General features: G+C 46.3%; 1 protein-coding gene across 5 annotated transcripts in view; it reads right to left on the reverse strand.

Moving 5' to 3' along the window:
* Window positions 1-25,561, reverse strand: part of LOC309392508 (vomeronasal type-2 receptor 1-like) — a 378,052-nt gene that overhangs the window by 351,623 nt on the left and 868 nt on the right. For 3 of the 5 annotated variants that reach the window (XM_081953810.1, XM_081953808.1, XM_081953809.1), the window contains exons 3-5: window positions 24,997-25,285; window positions 19,461-20,253; window positions 17,969-18,181 (exon numbers count right to left, since the gene is read on the reverse strand). In XM_081953810.1, coding sequence (XP_081809936.1) covers window positions 19,933-20,253; window positions 24,997-25,285 — 610 coding nt within the window. In that variant the 3' untranslated portion in view covers window positions 17,969-18,181; window positions 19,461-19,932. The remainder of the gene's footprint in view (window positions 1-17,968; window positions 18,182-19,460; window positions 20,254-24,996; window positions 25,286-25,561) is intronic. The other 2 variants (XM_081953812.1, XM_081953811.1) reach the window with 2 other exon arrangements.

The following is a 25,561-nucleotide window of genomic DNA, read 5'->3' on the forward strand; positions in this document are numbered from 1 at the left end:
CCATCCATCCATCCATCCATCCATCCATCCATCCATCCATCCATCCATCCATCTATCACAAGATGACTAATTTCTTCTCTTTCTCTTCATTATTTACAGAAATGCCAAACTCTTTCAGACCATGGTGGAGGAACGCGTGGCCCTCAAGGCCGAAGTGGAGACACTTCGGCAGGAAAACCGGAGGTTGAGCGGGGAGAAGGCCTTCTTAACCAAGACCTTCAGGGACCGGCTGAGGAGGTGAGGAGCCCTTAGGCAGGAGGGAGGAAAAGCGGACAGTTAGACTGGGGAGGCCACATTTGAAGAGCGGCTATTAATTCTCCTCTTCTGCTTCTTCCAGAGCAAGAGAGTCCCTCACCCGACCACCTTGGTGAGGGACATCACGCGGGAAAGGAGAGGACCAGGAGGAGGACTTGGAGAAGCTCCCGAGGAAACCATCAAAGGAAACATCTGCCGGGAGCTTTGGGTAGCCTCCTCCTCCCCTCCTCCTCTTCCTCCCCTCCCCCACTTCCTCCCCTCCCTCTTCCTCCTCCTCCTCCCCCTTCCTCCCCTCCCCTCCCCTTCCTCTCCCCCTCCCCTTCCCCACCCCTCCCCTCCCTCTCCCCTTCCCTCCACCACTCCCCCTTCTCCCTCCCCTCCCCTGCCCCTCCCCCTCCCCTGCCCCTCCCCCTTCTGCACCTCACCTCACCCCAACCCCTCCCTTCCCCTTCCCTTCCCACCCCTCCCTCTCCCTCTTTCCCTCCTCCCCTTTCCTTCCCCTCTCCTTCCCTCTCCCCCTCCTCCCCACCCCATTCTCCTCCCCCTCCTCCCCTTACCCTCCTTTTCCCCTTCCCTCTTCCCCTCCTTTCCTCACCCCCTTCTCTTCCCCCTCTTCACCATTCTTCTTCTTCTCCTTCCTCCTCCTCCTCCTCATTCTTCTTCTCCTCTTTCCTCCTGCTCCTTCCTCCTCCTCCTTCCTCCTCACTTTTCTTCTCCTCCTTCACCTTCCTCCTCCTTCTCCTTTCTTTTTTTCCTCCTCCTTCTACATTTTCTCCCTCCTCCTCCTTCTCCCCCCAGCTCGCCCTCCTCTTCTTCTCTTTCCTTCTCTTCCTCATTCTCCTTTTTTTCCTTTCTCCTTCCCCTCTTCTCCCCCCTCTTCCATCACCTCCTCCTTGTCCTCCTTATCATCACATCCCCATCTTCTTCACCATTACAGCCTCTTCTTCCTTCTCCCTCTCCTTCCCCCTCCTCCCACACCCCTCCCACTCCCTCTCCTTTATCTCTTTCTGTCCTTCCTACTTCCTCTCTTTCCTCTCTTCCTCCTTCTCCTCCTCCTTCCATCAGCTTCTTCTTCTTCTTCTCCTTCCTCCTCCTCCTTTCTCCTCCTGCTCATTCTTCTCCTCCTCCTTCCTCCTCCTCATTCTTCTTCTCCTTCCTCCTCCCCCCTCCCAACTTTCTTTCCTCCATCCCTCACCTTCCTCTCCTCCTCCTTCCTACTGCTCATTCTTATTCTTCTCCTTCTCCTTCCTCCTCCTCCTCCTCCTCCTCCTCCTCCTCCTCCTCCTCCTCCTCCTCCTCCTCCTCCTCCTCCTTTTCTTTCTACTTCCCCTCTTCCTTTCTCCTTTACCACCACCTCATCATCATCTTCCTTATCATCCTCATCACATCCTCTTCTTCATCATCACTTCCTCTTCTTCCTTCTTCCTTCTCCCTCTCCTTCTGCTTTCCCTGCTCCCTACTCCCCACCACCTATTCCTCCCCTTCCTTTCCCTACTCCTCATTCCTTTCCCTCCTCCCCTCCCCTCTCTCCCTAATCCCCCTCCCCTCTCTCCCTAATCCCCCTCCCCTCCCCCTGCCCCTCCCCCCCTCCCCCCCTGCCCCCTTCCCCTCCCCTCTTCCTCCCCCTCCCTCCCCTTCCTGCCCCCTCCCATCCCCTCCTCTTCCTCCTCCTCTCTCTTCCCTCCCCTTCTTGCCCCTCTTCCTCCCCATTTCCCATCCTCCCCTCCCCCTCTCCCCTCCTTTCCCTCCCTCTCCCCTCCCCTCTCCTTTCCCTCCTCATCTCTGCCTCCATCACATCCAGCTGTCCCTGGAAAGGCCCCCTCGCTCAACTTCCAGAGGGCCACGCAAGACTCCACCATGGTTTCCAGTTGTTCCAGTTGTTCCTGGTTTTTGTTGTTGTTGTTGTTGTTGTATTGTTTGTTTGTTTTTGGATTGTTGTATCGTTAAATCATTATTAATAAATATTTATTATCAGTCCCATCTTTGGCTTTGTGTTACTTGGGATATGTAGTTGGCTGTCAGGATATTCATGTAATGGGGTTTCCCCATTACTGTCCCCATATCCTCATTGTGGACCAGAAACACCTTCTCAGAGTTCCTGAAGGGGAGGCCCATGTAGAATGTATCACAGTAATCTTCCACCTGATGGACCTAACAGAGAAACAGATTTGGAAGGGACCTTTGAGGTCTTCTAGTCCAACCTCCTGCTCAGGCAGGAAGCCCTACACCATTTCAGACCTAAGAAAACCCCTCAAATTCCAAAGAACGTAGATATTGCTAGAGAGGTAAATGTGGCCGGACACGTCCAAAGAGAGATTTTCTCCTGAAGTGGTAAAGCTTGTGCAATCTTCCACCCTCTTATCTCTTCCTTTGACTAAAACACGGGTGACTGAATAATATCTCTCGATCCAGGAAATGGCTGCTCACATTGCATTGGATGTTGAAAAGATCTTTGATGTGGTTCAGGTGGAATTTCTGAAGAATTCCTCATAGAATTTCTAAGAAGATATGGTTTCTACTCTTCTGCCCTTTGGATTGCACAGAGGGTTCTCTTAGGTGACGTTAAATATGTTAAATGTATGGATACCATTTCAGGAGATCAAGTCTGCGCTGTAAAAGCTACATTGAGTCTGTGAGGTAGAATTCATGAAATTAGAATGAAAGTTATGATCTATTTCTTAAAAGGTAAAAAAGAAATAGCAGGAAACATCAAAACTGAAAACCAGAAGAGATAATGGGTAGGTAAATTTATTAGAGATAAATAATAATGGTAAAGTTTGCCCAATCTACCACAGCCTCCCATCTCTTCCCAGCCTTTCCTTCGTGGTCTTTTTGCTCTTTTCCCCTTTAGATGGAGCATTTTGAAAATAAACAAGAAAAGAATTGAGCTTCAAAGCGTATTTTAATTGGTACTTTCATGAAAAATGCTCTGGATTTCTGCAGTGCCTCCCATTTTCTTCAATGTCACCCACCTTCCTGAGTGGAGAAGGTCCCCTCCGGACAAGGAACGCAGTCATAGCAGCAAACTGGTTCTCCTTCTCGAGCCCTCTTGACAAATCCAGGACGACAATTTCCCACTCATCTGGGCTGAGGCAGGGACTGAGCAGAGAAACAAGGAATGCCAAAGAAAATGTGTTAGGACTCTCCGTCCATGGAAAATGGGGGGAGAAATGGACATTAGACATTGACCATGAAGTCCTAGCCAAGCCCTGGGAATTGAAATCAGAGCTTCCTGGTGATTGGCTCAAAGTCCCCAGCAGCCTTTGATGTCTAAGGTAGGACTAGAACTCAGAGTCACTTACTGATTGGCTCAAAGTCACTAAAGGGCCCCACCTAATTTTCTTCATAGCAAGATAGGTTGGCCACTGCCTTCTTTTCAATCTAACCCTGGCATTTCCTGGTGGTCTCCCATCCTTGCTTAAATCCATCCCTGCTTATGTTTTTCCAAACCAGCCTGCTGCTGTACCCTACAGCTACCTCTCGACTTCCGACCAGAATTGGGACCAGAAATGCCATTGCTAAGCTAGGTGCTCGTTAAGTGAGTTGTGCTGAATTTTACAGTGTTTATTGCCTCGGTTGTTAAGTGAATCACTGCGGTTGTTGAGTGAATCGTGCAGTCATGAAACAAACACCGTTTTGCCCACTGATTTTACTTGTCATAAATCCATGTTGATTGCCAGGCACCCAAGTGGCGACTATGTGCTGCACTAGTCATAAGTGTGAGGACCCATCATAAAGCGCTTTATTCAATAACCGTGGAACTTGGAACTGTCTCTAAATGAATGGATATAAATTGAGGACTATGTGTAGGATACTTGGTTAGGGACGGTACATCAATGGATCCATCGTTTCTTCAGGCACCTTCTCACAAGGCCTTTTTAAGAAGAAGAATATCTAATATTCTATGCATAGATTTTCCTTTCATTCTCTGGGCAGGTGCAGGAAAACCTGGATTCTCTGGATCTCTAATACCAGATTCCAGATCCAAGAGACAAGATTTCAATCTGGGCTCCACCCCCAGAGAAGGGGCAAAATGTGGGGCTCCCCAACCTCTCCAGGCAACCGAGGATTCCCCCTTCAGAGGAAACTGCTCTGGCTGAAGAGAATTCGGGGTTCATAGCCTCTTCAGGATTGGCTCATCAATGGATAAGCTACGCCCACCCATGGCAAGGCAGCCACTTGGTGATTATTATTCAAATCTCAGGTCCAGGCCAATCAAAGCCTTGGCTTGTGACATCGGAGGCTCCTCCTGAGTTCATTGACTGGAGTTTGCCATGGCAGCCTCCAGCATCCTTGGGGAGTCTGGACCACATAATGGAGGCTTTACTCAACATCCCTGGAAAGTGGCTGGATTGGATGGATGGCATTGGGGGCATTGCAGGGTCTCCCTCGCCTGGACTCCTCCTTTCAGGCAGAATTAGGCAGTGAGATTAGAAAAGTGGGACAAAAGTGCTGATACCTGCCGTGTCTGCAGCCTCCATACCTCTCACCAAACTCCTCATCCAACATGTCAAAGGTTCCTGTCTCCGGAAAGGGGCTGGGAGCAGCCGTCTGAGGGTCGACAATGTGATCTAGGGAAAAATTAGCTTCAGGATGTCCCAGTTGGAGAGGCATTGAGACCACAAAGGTAGAAGCTGACCTGGGGAAATTAACCTAAAAAGGGATCCCATTGGCCAGATGTAGTTATTTCCCCAAAAGACTCATCCTGCTGATTTATTTATTCATATATTTTTATTTATTACTCAGATTTTTATCCACCTTTATTATTTCTCTAAATAGCTCAAGGCAGTGAACATACTGAAGACTCCATCATCCTCACAACAACATGCTTGTGAGGTAGGCTGTGGCTGAGAGAGAGGGACTTGCTCAAGGGGACCAACCAGGATTTCCTGCCTTGGATGGGACATTTTATATTGTAATTATGCTTACATGCCTGTTAATTATTATTTAAATGAGTACTTTTCCATTGAATTAATATTTTTGTCAATGTATCATCTTCTAACAATATATTGGAAATATCTGAACAAGAAATATCCTTCATATTGAATTTTATGGCAAGTGCTGCAGCTAGAGTATCAACATTCAATCTCGATTTCTCACTTGTCCAAAAATCATTGGCAATTGAAAAAACTCTTTCAATTGCTGCATTAGTTCCAGGGCAGCACAACGTAAATTGAACAAGTATAAATAAATTTTCACATGGAATATGTTCATTTTTGAAATGGCTGAAAATATCCACCCATCTTTTATCAATTTAAATGTGTTGATTTTCCCATTGTATTAATTTTTCAGAATTTAAATATACATTCAGTCTTCTAATTTCTTCAAAGAGACAATTGTCGTCTATTTTAATGTCTGGCATTTCTTTAGATAAAAACTCAACACAAGATTCAATATCTGTCCAATATACTGCGATGAAGTCAAAAAACACCATTGAAAACTGTTATTTCCCGTGATGTTTGTTTCAGACCATTCTTCAATATATTGAAAACATTTTTGGTAAAAATTCTGCACTTCTTTGATAAACTTTTCCGTTATGCCCGGATTTGTTTCCTCTAAGTCTGACAATTTTCTTTTTATAATTAAAGGAAGAAATTTATCTTCAAATCGAGAGTTATATTGAAGGATAAAGTCATTCAAAATATGACTAACTTCTGTAGCTGAAATGTGTTCACCTTCAATCTTTTGAATCGTTTTGTGAAAAATAAATGCTTGATTATGTACAAAATACATTAATATCTCAGATATTTCATTATTGAAAAATGATTCCAGGATTGTAGGACATTTGTCTAAACTTTAAAAAAATATGAACGGAGAGGCTCAAATAATTGTAGAACACGCTCTACAGCAGGTGTTAGAGCAAGCCATCTAACTTTTGAATATCCTAAAAGTTTTTTGTATTCAATATTCGCTTCTTCACAAAATTGTTTTAAAGTAGCCACACGAACGGTAAAACGACTAAAATACAAATAAATTGTAGTTATTATTACTTCTACATCAATTGGCATAGCACATGACGCCGTGTTGATTCCATTTGACAAAATATGTGCATTACAACCTATTCCTAGTATTTTCTTTTGGAGTAAATCTTGTAATTTTACATACACATTATTCACACCTTTGCGTCTTCGCCCACCAAAATTCGTGTTTGTATTATCAGCTGTTAGTGCAATAACTTTGGATTTCAAATTGTTTTCATTTATTACTCTGTATGGATGGTTTGACAAAATTTCAGCAGTCTCACCCTCAATGGATTCTAAATTTAAAATTTTTACTTGAATCCCCTTGATAACATTAAAATATCTTACTAGTATTGGATACAATTTGGTTTCATTATGATTTGATGCATCAGATAAAACCGTTACAAATGCTGCAATTTTCAAGTCTGCTGTAAGTATTTTATCACAGTAATTTTTAAATACTGATTTAATAATAGCCTTGCATTTTGTCCTGGCGCATGAAAATTTAGCATTGTGAAACTTTTTCAATAATTTAGTTGTACAATCCATACTACGAAAACTTTGATTGTGAATTATGGTATGAAATGCAAATGTTCCCTCCATTGCAACTAACTGTTTTTCATCTTCAGAATAATTTGAAATTTTAAAAAAACCTGTATCTTTACGACTGGAAGCTGATGCATCTAATGATTGCTTATGTTTGTTGGTGGACAAGTGTTTCGTTATAGCTGCTCTGCCCCCAACTGCAATACAAAATTCTCCTCTGCAAATGTTGTAGAAAACAATGGCATCTTTCTTTGATATGAGGAATGGAAATTCCTTTTTCAATTGATCGTTGAAATGGCATTTCCTCTTTTTTTATTTTTTTCATCCCTAAATGAAATTAAAAATTAAAAATAAAATATAAAGCTACACGAACGATGCAAGCACATTATGAATAAATAAAATTAATTATTACAACTGAAACTTTAATAACATAAGAGAATAAACTTCACTAAAATTTAAATTTAAATTATTTTATACTTCTGTTGGCAACAGGATTGTATAAACTTGTAAATAAAATTATACATATTTGGAAATTATTAAATAGATAATGAATTAAAATGTGAATTGTACTTACCTCTGTATAATTGAATATTCACTGAGAAAGAAATAATTACCATGAGTCATTCAATTGCCAATGTGCGATAAGTCTGTGCCGTGCCGTGTTTTGGTAAGAAGTAAACAAAGCCACTTGCGCGCGGCGCTCTCTCTCAAGGTCTCCCGTGCGGAGCCCATGCGTCTCATAATTGCATCTTATACTGCACTACACCGAGCCTTGACGAATTGTCATGTCAAATACAAATACGTCACATAACGTGCAACAGATTAGTCTTCAAATATCGAAAAGGAGGACATGTAGGAGGACACTTTTCGAGGGAGGACAGAACTTAGAAAAGAAGGACTGTCTTCCCTAAAGGAGGACAATTGGTCACCTTATAAACAAGAGCGTTGTTAAGTGAGTTTCACCAGTTTCACGCCCACCCGGTCACATGGCTGGCAAGCCACCCCCACCCGGTCACATGGCTGGCAAGCCACTCCCTCCCAGTCACATGGCTGGCAAGCCACTGCCACAAAGCAAAGAGGAGGAGGAGCTTCCGGTGATGGCAGTCGCCTCCTGAAGCTCCAGAATACCACGGAGCTCAGCGATGGGCGAAAAGGTTATTTCCGACCCTCATTTCCATCTGAGGGTCGGAAGTCAGTTAGCATGACCACCCTGGCCCATTTTCGACCCATTTGGGTCCGCTAGGGTGAATCAGAAGACTGGATGGAAGGATAAAGAGCGAACGATCTGTGGAATGGGGGAGAGAGACCGGCATCGGAAATGGCAGCGTGTGTGGAAATGGCAACGTTCGGAGCGTTTTTGAGCGTTGTGGAGCGTTTTTGAGAGAGTGCTTAGAAAGGAGGAATTGCGAGGAGAGGCTGGAAGGAAAGAGGCTGAGGCTGGAAAGAGGCTGGTGAGCTGGACGTTTGTGACTGCGTTTTGGAGTGTTTTGGAACGTGAGGCTCGAAGGGAAGAGGCTGGAGGCTGGAGCGTTTTGGAACGTGAGACTGGAGGCTGGAGGCTGGAGCGTTTTGGAACGTGAGGCTGGAGGCTGGAGCGTTTTGGAACGTGAGGCTGGAAGGGAAGAGGCTGTCCCGCTGGTGAGGAAAGAGGTTGTGAGCTGGAAATGGCGATGTTTGTGACAGCCTTTTGGAGCGTTTTGGAACGTTTTGCAGAGAGCGACAGGAAGGAAGAAGGTGAGAACGGCTGGAAGGAGGAATGTGAGGTTGGAAGGAAAGAGACTGGTGAATGGGTGAACCGAGAGGATTGGAAGGAGCGAGCTGGTGAGCTGAGAGGTTGGAAGGAGAGAAGGAGAGACTGGAAGGAAAGCGAGGAAAATGGAGAGAGAGGAAAAAGAAGGAGTTGGAAGGTCACTGGAAGGTGAGAGGCTGGTTTCAACAGCAGCCGCTGAAAGAGCTGTCATGGATGCCAGTAACATCACTAGGACATTGGGACTACTTGGACTATACCCTAGACCATCTCCCCTCCACCCAGACCACCATTTGATCATCTAAGAACTCTTCCCCCCCTTTTTTTTCTATGACTGACCATTTACCATCTATAACATTTTGACCCCATCGTGTTTTTTAAGATTCTAAGATTAAGATTACTTATTCGAGGTTTGATCTGCTCCGCCTGCGGGAGACCCCCCTCTCGCAGGCATGGCCCTTGACGCTTGCAAGGGCCCACCTTGATGACGGGTTTATAGACCCCGAGAGGTGGAAGAAACGGAGGCTCAGGGGGTTTTTAGTTAAATGTTTTTTAAAATCTTTTAGGGGTTTAGGGGTTGGGGGGTGGGTGGGTCAGATCAGGAGCGATGACAGAGCCAGGTCACCAGGTGGGGTCATGAGCAGAAGGAGTGGAGAGGAGGAGGGGGGAGAGGATATCATTCCTATACAGGGCTCTTTGATTCCAACAGTCGTAGGGAGGGGCAGATACGAGGACAGATTAACAACTCGCAGTCGGTTGGGAGACCGTGGGTGCTGGTTACACCCGGTCGCTTGTACCAACCCCCGCGTTCTAGGTGGTCAGGATCTGCAGGCCCAGGGCCTGAGGCTGTTGTTATGCAATGCGAGGTCCGTTGTCAATAAGGCCCCCCTCATTCATGATCTAATTTTGGAGGGGGAGCCGGACTTCGCGGGAATAACGGAAACCTGGTTGGGCCACGAGGGAGGTTTACCCCTCGTGGAAATGTGCCCACCAGGTTACCAAGCATTTCACCAGCCCCGGGCCCAGGGAAGGGGCGGTGGGGTAGCAGTGATTATCCGGGAGGACTTAGAGCCGAGGGAGTCCACTGTGCCACAGACGTCCGGATGTGAATCCCTTGTTGTGAAATGGGGCCCTGGGAGGCAGTTGGGCCTGCTGATAGTATACCTGGCTCCCCGCCATACATCAGCGACCCTGCCTGAGCTCCTCGAGCTGATCGCATCGGTGGCGGTTGAGACCCCCAAACTTCTAGTGATGGGGGATTTTAACCTGCCATCGGTGGGAGAAGCATCAGAGGGGGTTCGGGAGTTCATGGCTTCCATGATAGCCATGGACCTGACTCAAATGATTCAGGGCCCGACACACGAGCGAGGTCACACCTTGGACCTTGTTTTTGTCTCTGGCCAGTGGTTGAGTGATCTGGGAGGAGTGAATTTAACCATCACTCCTCTGTCATGGTCAGATCACTCACTCCTCCGACTTGACTTCCCTGGTGCTACCCCTCGCTGCGGGGAGGCGGAACCGGAAAACACTAGATGGTTCCGCCCCAGGCGCCTGATGGAACCAGATAGGTTCCAGACGGAGCTTGGGCCACCTCCTGCAGCCCTGACCCGCCCTCGGATAGAGGACCTGGTGGCCGCGTGGAATAATGCGACTACCGGGGCCTTGAACCGGGTGGCGCCTTTGCGGCCTCTCCGGCGGCAACGATCCACCCTGGCTCCTTGGTTTACCGAGGAGCTAAGGGTGATGAAGCGCCGCAAGAGATGCCTAGAGAGTCGTTGGAGATCCTCCCGATCCGAATTTGACCGAGCACAGGTACGAGCCCATTTAAGGACGTACCTAGTGGCATTGAGAACGGCCAAACGTCAATATTGTGCCGCTCTCATTGCATCCGCAGAGAACTGCCCTGCCGCCCTGTTTCGGGTGTCCCGCTCCCTTCTGTTTCAGAGGCCGCGGGAGGCCCCTTTATAGGGTAGGTCAGAGGAATTTGGGAAATATCTGCAGGATAAAGTCGCTCAAATCCGGAAGGATTGGGTCCCCTTCAGTGGCCCAGTCGAGACGCCAGTGGCGAGTCTTGAGAAACCTTTTTGGGAGGAGTTTGACTTGGTTGTCATCGAGGATTTGGACAGATTGCGTGGACGACTGCGACCTACCACATGTTTACTGGACCCGTGTCCCTCCTGGCTTGTACTGGCATCCTGGGAGGTTACACGCGACTGGCTCCTGGGCCTAGTGAACGCTTCTTTGGGTGAGGGGTCTCTTCCGGCCGCCTTGAAAGAGGCGGTGGTGAGACCCTTGCTCAAGAAGCCTTCCCTGGACCCTACGGAGCTGGCCAATTATCGTCCTGTCTCCAACCTTCCCTTTTTGGCGAAGGTTGTAGAGAGTGTGGTGGCTTCTCAGTTCCCACGACATCTGGAGGAGAATGATTATCTAGACCCGCGCCAGTCCGGCTTTCGCCCCGGGCACAGTACAGAGACGGCCTTGGTCGCGTTGGTGGATGATCTCTGGAGGGCCAGAGATAGGGGTTGTTCCTCTATCCTGGTCCTATTAGACCCCTCGGCGGCATTTGATACCATCGACCATGGTATCCTGTTGCACCGACTGGAGGGGTTGGGGGTCCGGGGCACCGTTTTGCGGTGGTTCGGCTCCTACCTCTCTGGCCGGACACAACGTGTGTTGGCAGGGGAGCAGAGGTCGACCCTAAGCCCCCTTACTTGTGGGGTGCCACAGGGGTCGGTCCTCTCGCCACTCCTGTTCAACACATACATGAAGCCGCTGGGTGAGATCATCCGTGGTTTCGGGGTGGGATATCATCTGTATGCTGATGATACTCAGCTGTACATTTCCACCCCGAACCACCCCAACGAGGCCGTCGAAGTGATGTCCCGGTGTGTGGAAGCCGTACGGGTCTGGATGGATGACAACCGACTCAAGCTCAACCCTTCCAAGACGGAGTGGCTGTGGGTTCCAGCCCCCCGGTTCAACCAGTTAATCCCATCTCTGGCCATTGGGGGCATTCAACTCGCCCCCGTGGAGCGGGCGCGCAATTTGGGCTTCCTCCTGGATACCAGGCTGTCCATGGATGACCATGTGACGGCCGTGGCCAGGGGGGCGTTCCACCAGGTTCGCCTGGTGCGCCAATTGCGCCCCCTATTGGACCGGGACGCCCTACGCACAGTCACCCATGCGCTGGTGACGTCTCGCCTGGACTACTGTAACGCTCTCTACATGGGGCTTCCCTTGAAATGCACTCGGAGACTGCAGTTGGTCCAGAATGCGGCCGCGCGGGTGATTATGGGGAGTACTAAGTACTCCCATGTGACACCTCTCCTGCGCGAGCTGCACTGGCTTCCTGTGGTCTATCGGGTGCGTTTCAAGGTCTTGATTACGATCTTTAAAGCGCTCCATGGCTCAGGACCTAGTTACCTGCGGGATCGTATTCTGCCCCATACATCCCTACGACCTATCCGCTCGCACAGAGAGGGACTTCTCCAGGTGCCGTCCACCAGACAGTGCCATGGGGCGGCGCCTAGGAGCAGAGCCTTCTCTGTGGCGGGCCCAGCCCTGTGGAATGACCTCCCCCCGGATATTAGGACCACTACTGACCTCCGCTCCTTCCGTGTAAAGCTCAAGACCCACCTATTCCAAATAGCCGGCCTGGCTCAATCATAACTTCATAACGCTCCTGATGGGGTTTTTTAATTCAGTAATTTTAGTTAATGGGATTTTAAATTGTGTTTTTTAATTGTCTTTCACTTATGAATCTACCTCCTCTATGCACATGTATATGTCTTTGTTCTTTATGTATGTATGTGTGTCTTTATTTGTATTTTATCTGTTTTGATTGTACGCTGCCCCAAGTCCTTCGGGAGAGGGTTGCGGCTAATCAAATAAAAATTATTATTATTATTATTAAAATTAAAGCAGGCCACACCTACAGAAGAGGTTCTAAAAAAATTGGAAACCCACCACTGGGCAGAACCAACCATTAATTACTGGACAGGGTCCTTCCACCTGTTGATTCATGGCTGTTAAGACTCTATCAATTGTGGATAATGAATTAGAACAGCCAGCCCAATCTGGTGGCCTCTGGATGTTAATTCATGCATTGTCGTGATTCATGCTTGGCAACCAATAAGGCCACCTTCCTCCGAGAAGGGAGACCCAGGTGTGTTTGCCAACACTGGTGTGGCTCCATTTGTAGACTGGAGACCGAACCTTTGATGTTGTGTCTGTTGCTGCTGCAGCCCTGGGAGTCCCAAAATAAAAGGGGACTTCAACATTTTGACCAGATCCTTGGACTTTCCCTTGGACCGGTAGCTCCCAGTTATTGCCAAGGCCCCTCTCCTCTTGTCGGGCACCTCAGTTATCTGCATCCTGATGGAGAGAGAACAGAAATGGCCTCTCTGCCTTTTCATCTCCAACCTTGGAAGGGGAAATTTGTGGGCCTGATTCCTCAAGGAAATCCTGATGTTACTTGTAGCTTCTGAACAGTTACTTAAAGATGTCAAACTGGGCTTTGGCTATTATAACTATGGGTGTCCTTTACGGAAACTGCTGCATAAAACTTTATATCTTCCATATATAAAGAATTTCTGAAGAGTGTGTGTGTGTGTGTGTGTGTGTGTGTGTGTGTGTCTGTGTGTCTGTCTGTCTGTCTGTGTCTTGTGGCACAATAGTCTTTTTTCTATACTTATCTTTGATTCTCCTTTCTATTCCAGCTTAATTCAAGAAATTTAATATGAATAATTAATAAATTTCAGTTGCCAAAGATGACAGACCTTGGAAGAAACAGTATAGAAATCCCACAATTTGGTTCCTTTGGGTTTATGTCCTCATGGTTTACATCCACGTGTCTTGCCTGAATCCAGGCTGCAAATCATACAAGAGTGGATGGCCTCCAGGAGCCCCCTTCTCCGTTCTATCATCTGGCAGGTGCATCAACTATAATTCCAAGAAGGCCCAGGACTGGATGGGCCATAGCTCAGAAGCATCCACGATGAGGCAATCAAAGCTCTGCTGGGAATTCTGGGATTTGTAGTTGAACCTATCTGAAATGGCCAAGCTGGGGAAAGCCACCCCAGGGACAGATTAAGAGACCTCCTGAATCCCCTCCTGAAGATTGACTCCATGTTTGCACCCAGGAGCCCTTTCCCCTCTCTCACTTCCTGCCTCCTTCCTCAGTTCCAGGAAAGAGGAAGAATCCCCTGCAATGAGTCATCCTGATTGGGGGCCTCCCACTTGTGGGTCTTCTCCTGCCTTTGCTGCTCTGGAGAAGCCGCTCAGAAGAAACCTCCAACCCTCCACAAAAGGCCAACAAGGAAGATGGGATCAACCTAAGATTTAATTTCAATTTCAATTTCAATTTATTTGTGCTTCTAGACCGCCCCCTCTCCCAGAAGGGACTCGGGGTGGTGTACAGTCCATAGAGAATATCACAAAAATACAATAAAAAATTAAATATGTACAGTTTGGAGGAGGTTAAAATGCAATTAAAAGAACTGTACAAAGCTAAATAAATATAATTTTTTTTAAAATCCCTAAAACAGACACAACAGATTAAAAAACCCTAAAATAACCAGATAATAATACATTTGCCAGGAGGGACAGTTGTAATTATGCCAGGCCTGCTAATCGGAACAGGTGAGTCTTCAATTTTTGCCGGAAGGAGCGGAGGTCAGAAGTGGTTCTAATGTCGGGGGGGGGAGGTCATTCCAGAGGGTTGGGCCCATCACAGAGAAGGCCCTACTCCTTGGTGTCGCCCGTTGGCATTGCCTAGTGGACGGCACCAGGAGAAGTCCCTCCCTGTGTGAGCGAATTGGCCGCAGGGATGTATGTGGGAGGATGCGATCCCGCAAGTAACTAGGTCCCGTGCCATGGAGCGCTTTAAAGATGGTAATCAGCACCTTGAAACGCACCCGAAAAACCACAGGTAGCCAGTGCAGCTCGCGCAGGAGAGGTGTTACGTGGGAGTACCTCGTACTCCCCATCACAGCCCGCGCGGCTGCGTTCTGAACCAACTGCAGTCTCCGGGCGCGTCCCAAGGGCAGCCCCATTTGCTTAACAACCACACTCATTTGCTTAACAACCGTGGCAAACAGGTTGTAAAATGAGGCGGAACTTACTTAAGAACTGCCTTGCTTAGAAACAGAAATTGTGGTCATAAGTGGAGGACTACATTGATTGCCTAATAGTCTATTGGAATTTGTCTCCAGGGATGTTCAGGATCTCGTAAGCAGAACTTCTCATTTCTTCTCCCTTCTGCTTGCTTCCTGGGAGCCTTGAGCAAAGTCCTTCTGAAGGGCTTATTTCCGGGGCTTCTGGGGCTGGAAGCAGCCCGAGATGACTGAGGGGAACCCACCAGATCAGGCCTTCAAGGGTTGCACTGCTGGGGTTTCCACAATGGAGAGAGAGAGAGACCCCCTTTCTTTCCTCTGATGGAGTTTGAGACATGCCTGATCTCCTGCTATTCACCTGGTGCAGCCACAAGGAACCCAATCTCATCAGGATGCAGTCTGACTCTCCCGTGGGGTTTCTCCACCCACATCTTCTGGGCTCCAGTCTCAACCTGGCCCATGCACTGGGGAACAGAACCGGCTGTTTACAGTGTCCTTATCACCCAATAAGGGAATGGAGACAGGATGGTGGATCTTATGGAGAAGCTTCTTTAACAGGGCAGGAATAACTATGGGAAGGTGAACTAACTAGGTTTCATTGGGCGGGAATATCTAAGCAAGAGGAGTTGGAGGCCCCAACCTTCTCTGGTTTGGTGGGATGGCCAATGATTCTCATGGAGATTGTCAAACAACATAGTTGGAGCTTGGCTCCCACATCTTACCATTTTATCTATTCATTCTTTCAAACATACACTTTTAGCTGCTGTCAGTATGAATACTTGATCAAATGATTTCTTCAAAGGTGTCAAATTCATTAGCAGTTGCTGAACAACACATTTCTCTGAATGATTTTCACAGAGTTCTCTTTAGCAAGATTTATTGAGAGGAAAGGGAAGGGAGATACAAGAATTCCAGTCTTTCAACAATTTCCCATTTGGGAACATGTAGATATGATTTTCTTTGATTCCTGAATACTATCTAAGTGGGAATAATTCAGGTATTATTTCAAATAATAGGGCATTTTACAATCCCTTTAAATATCATGATGTTATGTCTCATGTTTTTACATTTGTTCTGCTTGTAAGCTGCTCCTTTGTGTTCAGGTCTGTCCTCAGAAGGATAATGTAGCACTTGGGGATGAAGATGCAGCCCAGCAGACCAGCACTGGAGGCCAGGATGGAGAAGACCTGAACGGCCACCATGTATTTCCCTTTGGTGCTCAGGTAGGTGGGGACAAAAGTCACCCAGACACTGCAGAAGACCAGCATGCTGAAGGTGATCAGCTTGGCTTCGTTGAAGGCCCCAGGCAGATTCCTGGCCAGGAAAGCCACCGTGAAGCAGATGGCAGCCAGGAAGCCCATGTAGCTGAGGGTGCCATAGAACAAGACAACGGCCCCTTCGTTGCATTGCAGGATGATCTCTCCAGGCTGGGAGTGGAGGTCAGCATCAGGGAAGGGGGGGAAAACTCCCAGCCAGATGGAGCAGATGATAATTTGGAGAGCAGAAGAAGAAAGGATGATGGAGTTGGCCAAGCTCTTCCCCAACCATCTCTTCACTCGGTTTCCTGGTTTTGTGGCCAGGAAAGCCAGCACCACCGTGATGGTTTTGGCCAAGAGAGAAGAAATTGCAACTGAGAAGACGATGCTGAAAACCATTTGTCGGAGAAGGCAGGTGGCTTTCCTTGGTTGACCAATGAAGAGAGAAGAGGACAAGAAACAAAGCAGAAGGGAGACAAGGAGGATGTAGGAGAGGTCCCTATTGTTGGCTTTGACAAGGGGAGTTTCTCGGTATTTCATGAAGATGATCAAAACAAACCCTGTGATTAAGAATAAGAGTAGGGCAAAAGAGACCAGGATGATGCCGAGATGTTCTTCAAAAGACAAGAAGGTTATAACCTTGGGGATACATTGGACTCTGGCCTCATTTGGATATTTATCATTCGAACACTCAGTGCATGTTTCCATATCTGAGAAAAGGGAAAAATATTTCTTTAACATTCTGCCCTTTAAATATATAAAAATATATAACTAAATCTATGAAGTTGAAGTAGGATGATAATTACTTCCTGTCTAATGTGCAGAATCTTCATAGGAACCTATATTATTAAGAGGTAAATAATGAATCAGATCATATTTCTAGACAAACATCCTAAGTCCAGCCTCCCACATGGCACTTCTTAATATGCTGGATTTTAGGATACCATCTTTGTAAATCTAGTTGGCTGGAAGAAAAAGATTTTCCTGCAAATAATCCAGAATGGGCACTGAAAAGAAAAGGTAAGATGGGTGTAATGTGTGCCACCCATAACAATCCACACCCTCTCATTCTGGGCCAGCAACACCTTCTTGGTGATCCTCAAGGGAGATCCATGTAGAACCCATTGCAAGAAGACTTTCAGGAGGTGGACCTGGGACCATTCATCTAGTTTCTAAAATGTTCCTAGAAAGGTGAGTTTAGGAGGACTCATTCATATACATACATACATACATACATACATACATACATACATACATACATACATACATACATACATACATCCTCTGCTATTAGTAAAGCTTGTCGGGTCTGCCACCCCCTCCTCCCATCTCTTCCCAGTCCCTCCCTTGAAAGTCTTTTTGCTCTTCTTCTCTTTAGATAAGAAATTGTGTAGGTTGAAAATAGCTTCAATCTGTCCTTCAAGTTGCACTTTCATGAAAATGCTCTGGAGGGATCCAGTTCCACCAATCCTTTTTCTCAGTGTGACCCACCTTCCTGAGTGGAGATGGTCTCCTCTGGACAAGGAACGCAGTCATAGCAGCAAACTGGCTCTCCTTCTCGAACCCTCTTGACAAATCCAGGATGACAATTTTCCACACATTTGGACTCAGGCAGGGACTGAGCAGAAAAATGAAGAATGCCAAAGAAAATGCGTTAGGACTCTCCATCCATGGAAAATGGAGTAGTCCATGAACATTAACCAATAGTCTCTAGGCTTCACTGAGGTAAAGATGAAATCTCTGACTCCTTCCAAACAGATATAGAAGATATAACTACTGGCAGATTCTTCATTTAGTTCCTCCCTTTTGCTTCTGATATGTAATATTGCAATAAAGGATTTTTGTACTTACTAAAATCTGGAGGGATGGAACTGAGAGAAGATTTAAGAACTCAGAGACAATCAGGGGGTTCCTTCTTAGAAACAAACATACATCCCTCCCCTCTTCATGGAGCCTTCAAGCAGTCTAAGAAAACAATCCGGTTACTATTCCCCAGATTCAATTCTCAGAAATAGTCAGCCACCCTGAGCCCACTTCAAATAGGACCTCTGGCTTTGGAAAACAGACAAAAGACACCAAAATTTCTCTCACCTTGTTGAGCAACTTTAGCCGTGAAAGAGCATCTTGTCTGATAATAATTCTCTGTCGTTGAAAATATGCCAGAATCTCTTTCCTGGAATCCTTCTTGGGGAGAACCAACCGGCTGTCAATGCTCAGATCTGCTCTTATCTCTCCATTTTGGTCCAAGTACAGTTTTTTATCAGAAATATTCTAAAATTTATTCTTCTCCAGAAAGGGATGAAACTGGGATTGAAATCCAAGAATTTGAAAAACACAAATTTGATTTTTTTCTTCTTCTACAATTATCTAACTTGCAAGTTTGCTTAATTAGGAGAAAAGGCATTGCTATATTCACAAGTGAACAAAAATATTTAAAAATTGTCAATCATATACTGTATATATTGAAAAAATGTAATAGACACAATTGGTCTATTATTGGCAACATTGTAGAGCTGGTGACAAACAAATTGAAAAAGAGAAGAAAGAAATTTTTAAAGTCCTTGCAAGCAACAATTTGATGACCAGAAAGGATGGATTTGTCAAGAACAAAGTTGCCAGGCTAATCTTCTCCCTGTTAATCCAGATGGAAAACACAACCAGATGTGTTAATTCTACTTTATTGTAATCCTACAGTAACATAATTTTGTAAGTCTGAAAGTGCAAATCTCCCACCAACTCTTTTCGTATTCTGAGAAGTGAGGGAGGGTCCTTTCTGAGTTTTCATTTCTGCCCTTTTATGCGGCTGCAGGATTCTCCCCTCTTCTCTGACCCTTCCCTAGGCAGCACCTCTTCTCCCAAAAGTTTTTCTCCCAAATCATTTCACTTCCTAAATAGATTATGAAAATACTGCTGATATAACTTGATCTCATAAAATAGTAAAAGCAATTTTCTTTAGAAGCCTATTAAGTAAGTTTTCAATTTTTCTATGTTGTCATTAATACAGTAGAGTCGATAAAACTCTGTAATACGAGATTTAATAAAAGTTTTATAGCAATTCTCAGGCAAATGTAATTTGATCTGGCTTAAACATTACAGAGTTTCCAGAAAAATATTTATAATTTCCCATTATTTTAATGTTTTATTTGTAATGCTGGTCTGTGTCAAAAATTGATTGATTGAAGGAGGAAGAGATGTTGGATCCATTTGCCACCTTGAGTTTTTTGTAAATAAATAAATACGCATTTAAGAAAATGATCCTAAAATCGTGCTTGACTGCAAACTGAAAGTGAGTCTTGGGGGAAGACAAGGAGAAGATTATGAGAAGCAGCTTCTCCAACCTACAAAATCTCTCAGCTGGACAAGGGAGGAGACAACACTCTTCCAACAACTGGAAGAGGTTAAACAGAAACTTAAGATCTGCTCACTGTTACACCGGAGTATCAGACAGGAGCAATTGGATGGTCCAAATCACTTGACCTTTTGCAGCATAAGAAGGTTGAGATGGTTTTCCTGCTTCTCCTCTGGATACCTTCTCCAAAAGAACTACTGAAAGATAAATGGATCCATATTGGGACCCCCATACCTGCCACGGCTGCAGCCTTGGAGCCCCCAGCATCTTTTCACCCTCCTTCCTTCTCCTCCTTGATCTGTGGGAATATGCGGCATTCATTGCATGGGCCAGAGTCTTCATTAGAAGGTAATTATGGTAGTAATTTGCAGCCTGTCTCCTGTTCCTTTTCTCCTGGGTCTCGAGTGGGGCTTTCTGGGTGCATCTTCTGCGGTCTTTGACAGAAAAGACATTCTTTGAAAGAGAACAGCGAAAATAATGATCTTGAAACTTTTCTTCCACAAATAAATAAGGTTTAAAGGCATCATCTTTTGGCCTCACTTTTAACAGATAACTAAAATTCCAAATACTATGGATGTATTGGGAAATTCTGTGCTGGTATATAGAATACCCTATAAAATTTGTGAGGATCCAGACTTTTCCTGCAATAGGTCCTGGCAAACATGTAAGTGTTTCATGGAAAGGAAGAATTCTGTCCCAAATTGAATCATGTTCTATGAAGTGAACAAAGATGTTGACGTCTCCATTTAGAGAGGGCATCCCTGAGGGAGACTGTACGTTCAGATTGTGAAAATTGTTGTGATATAACCACACAAATTCCATTCCTGTCAAGCATAGGAGGGAAAGTCCTCATGAAATTATCTCCATTTTCTGTGTCTGAAGCAAAGACGCCGATCAGGGTCCATCTGAAATGGAGGAGGAGCTGGACAATTGCTGGGTACTGGAATCCTTCTTTGGGGAACATCTGGTGGAAAAAGGGGAATTTACTTTTATCACTCACAGCCTCTGAAGCCTTTATAAGATTGGTCTGAAAATGCAATGAAGAATGCTTTTGTTATATTTGGGGTCAAATCAAATCCAAAGTATTAGATTTTAATAAATCCAACCTGGTTCTCATGAATGTACCGTGTTTCCCCGAAAATACAACATGTCCCGAAACTAAACCCTTGCCACATTTTTCGCGTGGGCAAAAATATAAGCCCACCCCCGAAAATACCCCCCCTCCGGCCAGGCAGAGCACCGCTCACTGACCTATCGTTATTCCGAAAGCGCCAAGTCGCAGGAGCCGGGGGGGTAGCGCTCACGTTGCTTGCCGCCTTCGGGATACCGCTAGGTTGGGGAGTGGCGTTCTGCCTGGCCAAAGGGGAGAGTTGCCGGGCGGCTGCTCCCTTGGGAACTGACTCCCGAAGAGCCGGGCACAGCCTCAGGGGCAAAGCAGCCATGAGGTAACCATGCCCACAAGCAGCCGCCGGCAAATCCCCTCTCCAGCTGGGAAGAGCACCATTCACTGACCTAGGGGGTAATACCTAAGGTGCCAAGCCATGTGGCGCTCTGCCCACCCCCCAGCTCCCGCGGCTTGGCACATTCGGGATACCCCCTAGGGTAGTGCATGGAGCTCTGCCTGGCTGGAGAAGGGGGTTGCGCGAGCGCTTGTTCCGCCCGCAGCTTCACCAAGCCCTTGCCAGGCTCTCCCAGGCCACTGCTGCTGGCTGCTGCTGCCCGCCGCCGCCCGCCGCCACCCCGGTCCGCTCCGCGCAAAACTTCCAAACTCCAAAACTCGGGGCCGAGTCTTCCAGCATCGGCCACTCTAGGAGTGCTCTCTATGGTGGGCCGGCTGCCGGACAGAGAGTCGTCCGGACAGAGTCTTCCAGCATCGGCCGCTCTAGGAGTGCTCTCTATGGTGGGCCGGCTGCCGGACAGAGAGTCTTCCAGCAGCCGGCCTACCATAGAGAGCACTCCTAGAGCGGCCGATGCTGGAAGACTCTGTCCGGATGACTCTCTGTCCGGCAGCCGGCCCATCATAGAGAACACTCCTAGAGTGGCCGATGCTGGAAGACTCAGCCCCGAGTTTTGGAGTTTAGAAGTTATGCGCGGAGCGGGGCGGTGGTGGGGCAGCGGCGGGCGGCGGCGGGCAGCAGCAGCCAGCGGCGGTGGCCTGGGAGAGCCTGGCAAGGGCTTGGTGAAGCTGCGGGCAGAACAGGCGCTCACACAACCCCCTTCTCCAGCCAGGCAGAGCTCCATCCACTGACCTAGGGGGTATCCAGAATGTGCCAAGCCGCGGGAGCTGGGGGGTGGGCAGAGCGCCACATGGCTTGGCACCTTAGGTATTACCCCTTAGGTCAGTGAATGGCACTCTTCCCGGCTGGAGAGGGGATTTGCCGGGCAGCTGCTCGTGGGCATGGTTACCTCATGGCTGCTTCACCCCTGAGGCTGTGCCCGGCTCTTCGGGAGCCAGTTCACAAGGGAGCAGCTGCCCGGCAGCCTCAAAACAATAAGCCCTCCCTGATAATAAGCCCAAGGGCATATTTTGTGGGGCAAAAGAAAATAAGCCCCTGTCGTATTTTCGGGGAAACACGGTATTAGAATAGTTTATTAATTAGACATTGTTAAAAATATTAAAAACAGAATATTATAGTAAAAGTAGAAAATAATAAACAAACTAAAAAAACAATAAAATGTGTAAGTCATGTTGCTGTATCAGCCCTACAATTTAGCGCATAGATTAACTTGTGCAAATGCCAGCTGAAGGATTCTATTCCAATAAAGGACTATTATAATGTTTGATGATAGCTGCATTTTTTCTGCTTCTATATCCCAGATTCTTTGTGGAGAAACCTTTTTAGCTTCTTCTCCAATTATACAAAAAACAGGGAGACCTCAGTTCCTAATTTGATTTGTCAGTTGTACAATCCAAGAGGTCTTTAATTGAAATTTTGGTGTCTCTCAGTTTCCATAGGTTAAATGTTATGCCAATATTTTCTGATTTTAGACAAAGCAGAAATTGTGTAAATTTCCAAATCTGCTCTGAGGCAGCAGCTGGAGTCCTTTTGTCCACCCCAAGATCCTCCTCAGAGGCTGTGATTAGATTGGTTCTGCTGGTGGTTTCTCTCTGAAGCCCCAAACATTAGATTGATATAAGAATATGGGGAAAACCTTGGCCTCAAACACTTTAATAATTGGGAATGAGTAAACTGGAGAGCTATGAGGTTTTCTTTTAAGCACCACTTTCACTCATGTCTTTGATCTAACTGAGCTCCTTTGATGATGAGGGAGCCAAGATTCAGTCTCAGAGAAAACTGCCCAGTGGTGGGTTCCTGCTGGATCGCACCGGATCGCGCGCGCTCCCTTTCAGCGCTCCACCTGGCTCGCGCGCTCCCTTTCAGCGCTACACCTGGCTCGCGCGCTCCCTTCCGGCGCTAAAACCGGAAGTACAGTCTTGCCCCGCCCCTGGCGAAGCAACGACGCCTGCCTGCGCTCCACCAGCTCGGCTGGGAACGGAGATGTTTCCTCAGCGGAGCGGAGCGCCTGAAAAGACTTTTCAGGCGCTCCGCTCCGCTGAGGAAACATCTCCGTTCCCAGCCGAGCTGGTGGAGCGCAGGCAGGCGTCGTTGCTTCGCCAGGGCCGGGCAAAACTGTACTTCCGGTTTTAGCGCCGGAAGGGAGCGCGCGAGCCAGGTGTAGCGCTGAAAGGGAGCGCGCGAGCCAGGTGGAGCGCTGAAAGGGAGCGCGCGAGCCAGGTGGAGCGCTGAAAGGGAGCGCGCGCGATCCGGTGCGATCCGGCAGGAACCCACCACTGAAACTGCCCCAGGTAAAGAAAGGTCTTACTTGCTCTACTGGCTGACCATCTATGGCTAGGATGTCATTTCCCAAAGACCATAACTTTTGAACTTGATTTATTAATTATCTGATAATTATTATGACACAAGGATCCAAGTCTTCTTCACAGGGTATACAATCCAATGTGTAAGTATGATACTATCACATTATCCGTGTAAATAAGTGTGTTCCAATAGGAATTTAGCATGCTAAGCAAGTGTATCTATAACAGATCTTAAAACAAAATAAAAGGCTTGGAAGGGACCTTGGAGGTCCTCTAGTCCAACCCTGTTCAAGCAGGAGACCCTATACTATTCCAGACAAGTGGCTGTCCGATCTCTTCTTAAAAGCCTCCAGTGATTGAGCACCCAAAACTTCTGAAGGCAAGACATTCCATTCCTCACCGTTAGGAAATTTCTCCTTAGTTCTAGGTTGTTTCTCTCCTTTATTAGTTTCTATCCATTGTTTTTTGTCTTGCTTTCCAGTACTTGACCTTCTTCGTGGCAGTTCCTCAAATATTGGTACATTGGCATTATGTTGCCCCTAGTCCTTTTCACTAGACTAGACATACTCAATTCCTGCAATTGTTCTTCATACATTTTAGTCTCCAGGCCCTTAATCATTTTTTCTGCACTCTTTCTAGAGTCTTTACATCATTTTTATAATATGGTGATCAACACGGTGCAGTATTCTAAGTGTGGTCTTGCCAAGGCATTATAAAGCAGGACTAATACTTCACGTGATTTGGATTCTATCCTTCTGTTGATGCAGCCTAGGATTGCAATGGCTTTTTTTGGCTGCTGCCACACATTGTTGGCTCACATTTGAGAGATTGTCCTCTAAGATTCCAAGATGCCTCTCACAGTTCTTGCTATTGATCCAGGTTTCACCTAATCTGTATCTGTAAATTTGGTTTTTCTAGCCTCAGTGTGATACTTTACTTTTCTCTACACTGAATTTCATTTTGTTAGGTAGGCCCAGGGTTCAAGTCCATCTAGATCCATCTGGATCTTGAGCCTATCTTCTGGGGTGTTGGCTATTCCTGCCAGTTTAGTGTCATCTGTAAATGTGATGAGTTCCCCATCTATCCCTCATCCAAATCATTGGTGAAGATGGTGAAGAGTCCTGGGCCTAAAATAGAACCTTGGGGTCCCCCACTGCTTCTTTCCCTCCATGCAGATGTAGTTCCACTGAGGACCACAGGCTGAGTCCGTCTGGTGGTGATGCTGTCTATCCCACATATTTTTAGCTTATGGAGACATAGGTTGTGGTTTAATTTGTCAAAGCCTTTCTGAAATCCAAGTATATTACATGCACTGTATTTCACTGGTCCATTCATTTAGTAACATTTGTCAAGAAATGAAATAATATTTATGATCTGTTTTTGGATCCCTCATTACTCCAAATAAATTATTCATATGTCTACTGAATAGCAAGGGTTCAAATATGCCCCATTCCCTATATTAAAACTAATAAAACTTGTTTAAAAAAACATGCAACCTTCCCTTCCTCCTTGGTAAGTATCTATCCTCCTGGATAGGAGCCATCCTATTACTTTGTTGAGACAAACCTCCCTCTCAAACAAGGGCTTTGCGAAAGAACTGGGATCAGGGGCAAAAGTCTGAGCTCCATTTTAAGGCAATTTCCTCCATATTGGATATGGCAGGCATTATTTATATGTGGAAATGAAGATGCCAATAGAGGCCCCAACAACCAGGAATATTTTTTGATCAGTTAAATAGTTGGTAGAATGTCTTCTCCGGGGAATGTATTGCTTGCATTTCAGGCCTTTTATGATTAATCTCAACATGAACATAATGGGGTAAAATAATGACATTTTTGCTAAATATGGAGAAAAGCAGCTCTTGAAATCCATGGAGAAGACATGAATTCATCTATTGCTCACCCACCACCACCCACCCCTCACTTTTCCAGGAGAAAAACACAAACAAACCTGTGGGACTTTGTAGGTGCCCACTAAGGTTGACGCCTGGACGGAGATGTCCCTGGCAGCTACATCAAGAAAAACCAAAGGGTTGTCCTTCCTTCCACAGCTGTAGTTGGGGACATTGGCTTCTCCAGTGGAGAGAATGTCCAGCAAGGCATCTGCAGTGCAGAAAGTGCTCCGATAGTTAGTATGGATGTTGTAGCCAAGTGTGAGATTGTGCAGGATTTGGGAATTCTTGTTGACCATTTGAATGACATTAGCTAATAGTAAGCCATATAAAAAATGAGAAAAAGTCCTATTGTAAAAAAAAAAGTGTTATTATAGTCAACAGCAGCACTTTTTAAAATACTTTTTAAAATATATAATCCTCAAGAAGCCTACTGAGTCTTAAGCCAACATTGATCCAAAACAAATCAGTTACACAAATGTGGAAATGGGCAGAGGTACTGCAACTACAACTGATTCCACCACTACTTTAAATAAACTTCATTATTCAAGTGATAAATTAAGGATTGAACTGAGAGAGGAAAATAATCTGCAGCCCTTTCAGCTTTTTTCAGACCCCTTTTTG

Source organism: Natrix helvetica (genome assembly GCF_964273705.1).
Source record: "Natrix helvetica genome assembly, chromosome: 5".
Taxonomy (NCBI): Eukaryota; Metazoa; Chordata; class Lepidosauria; order Squamata; family Natricidae; genus Natrix; species Natrix helvetica.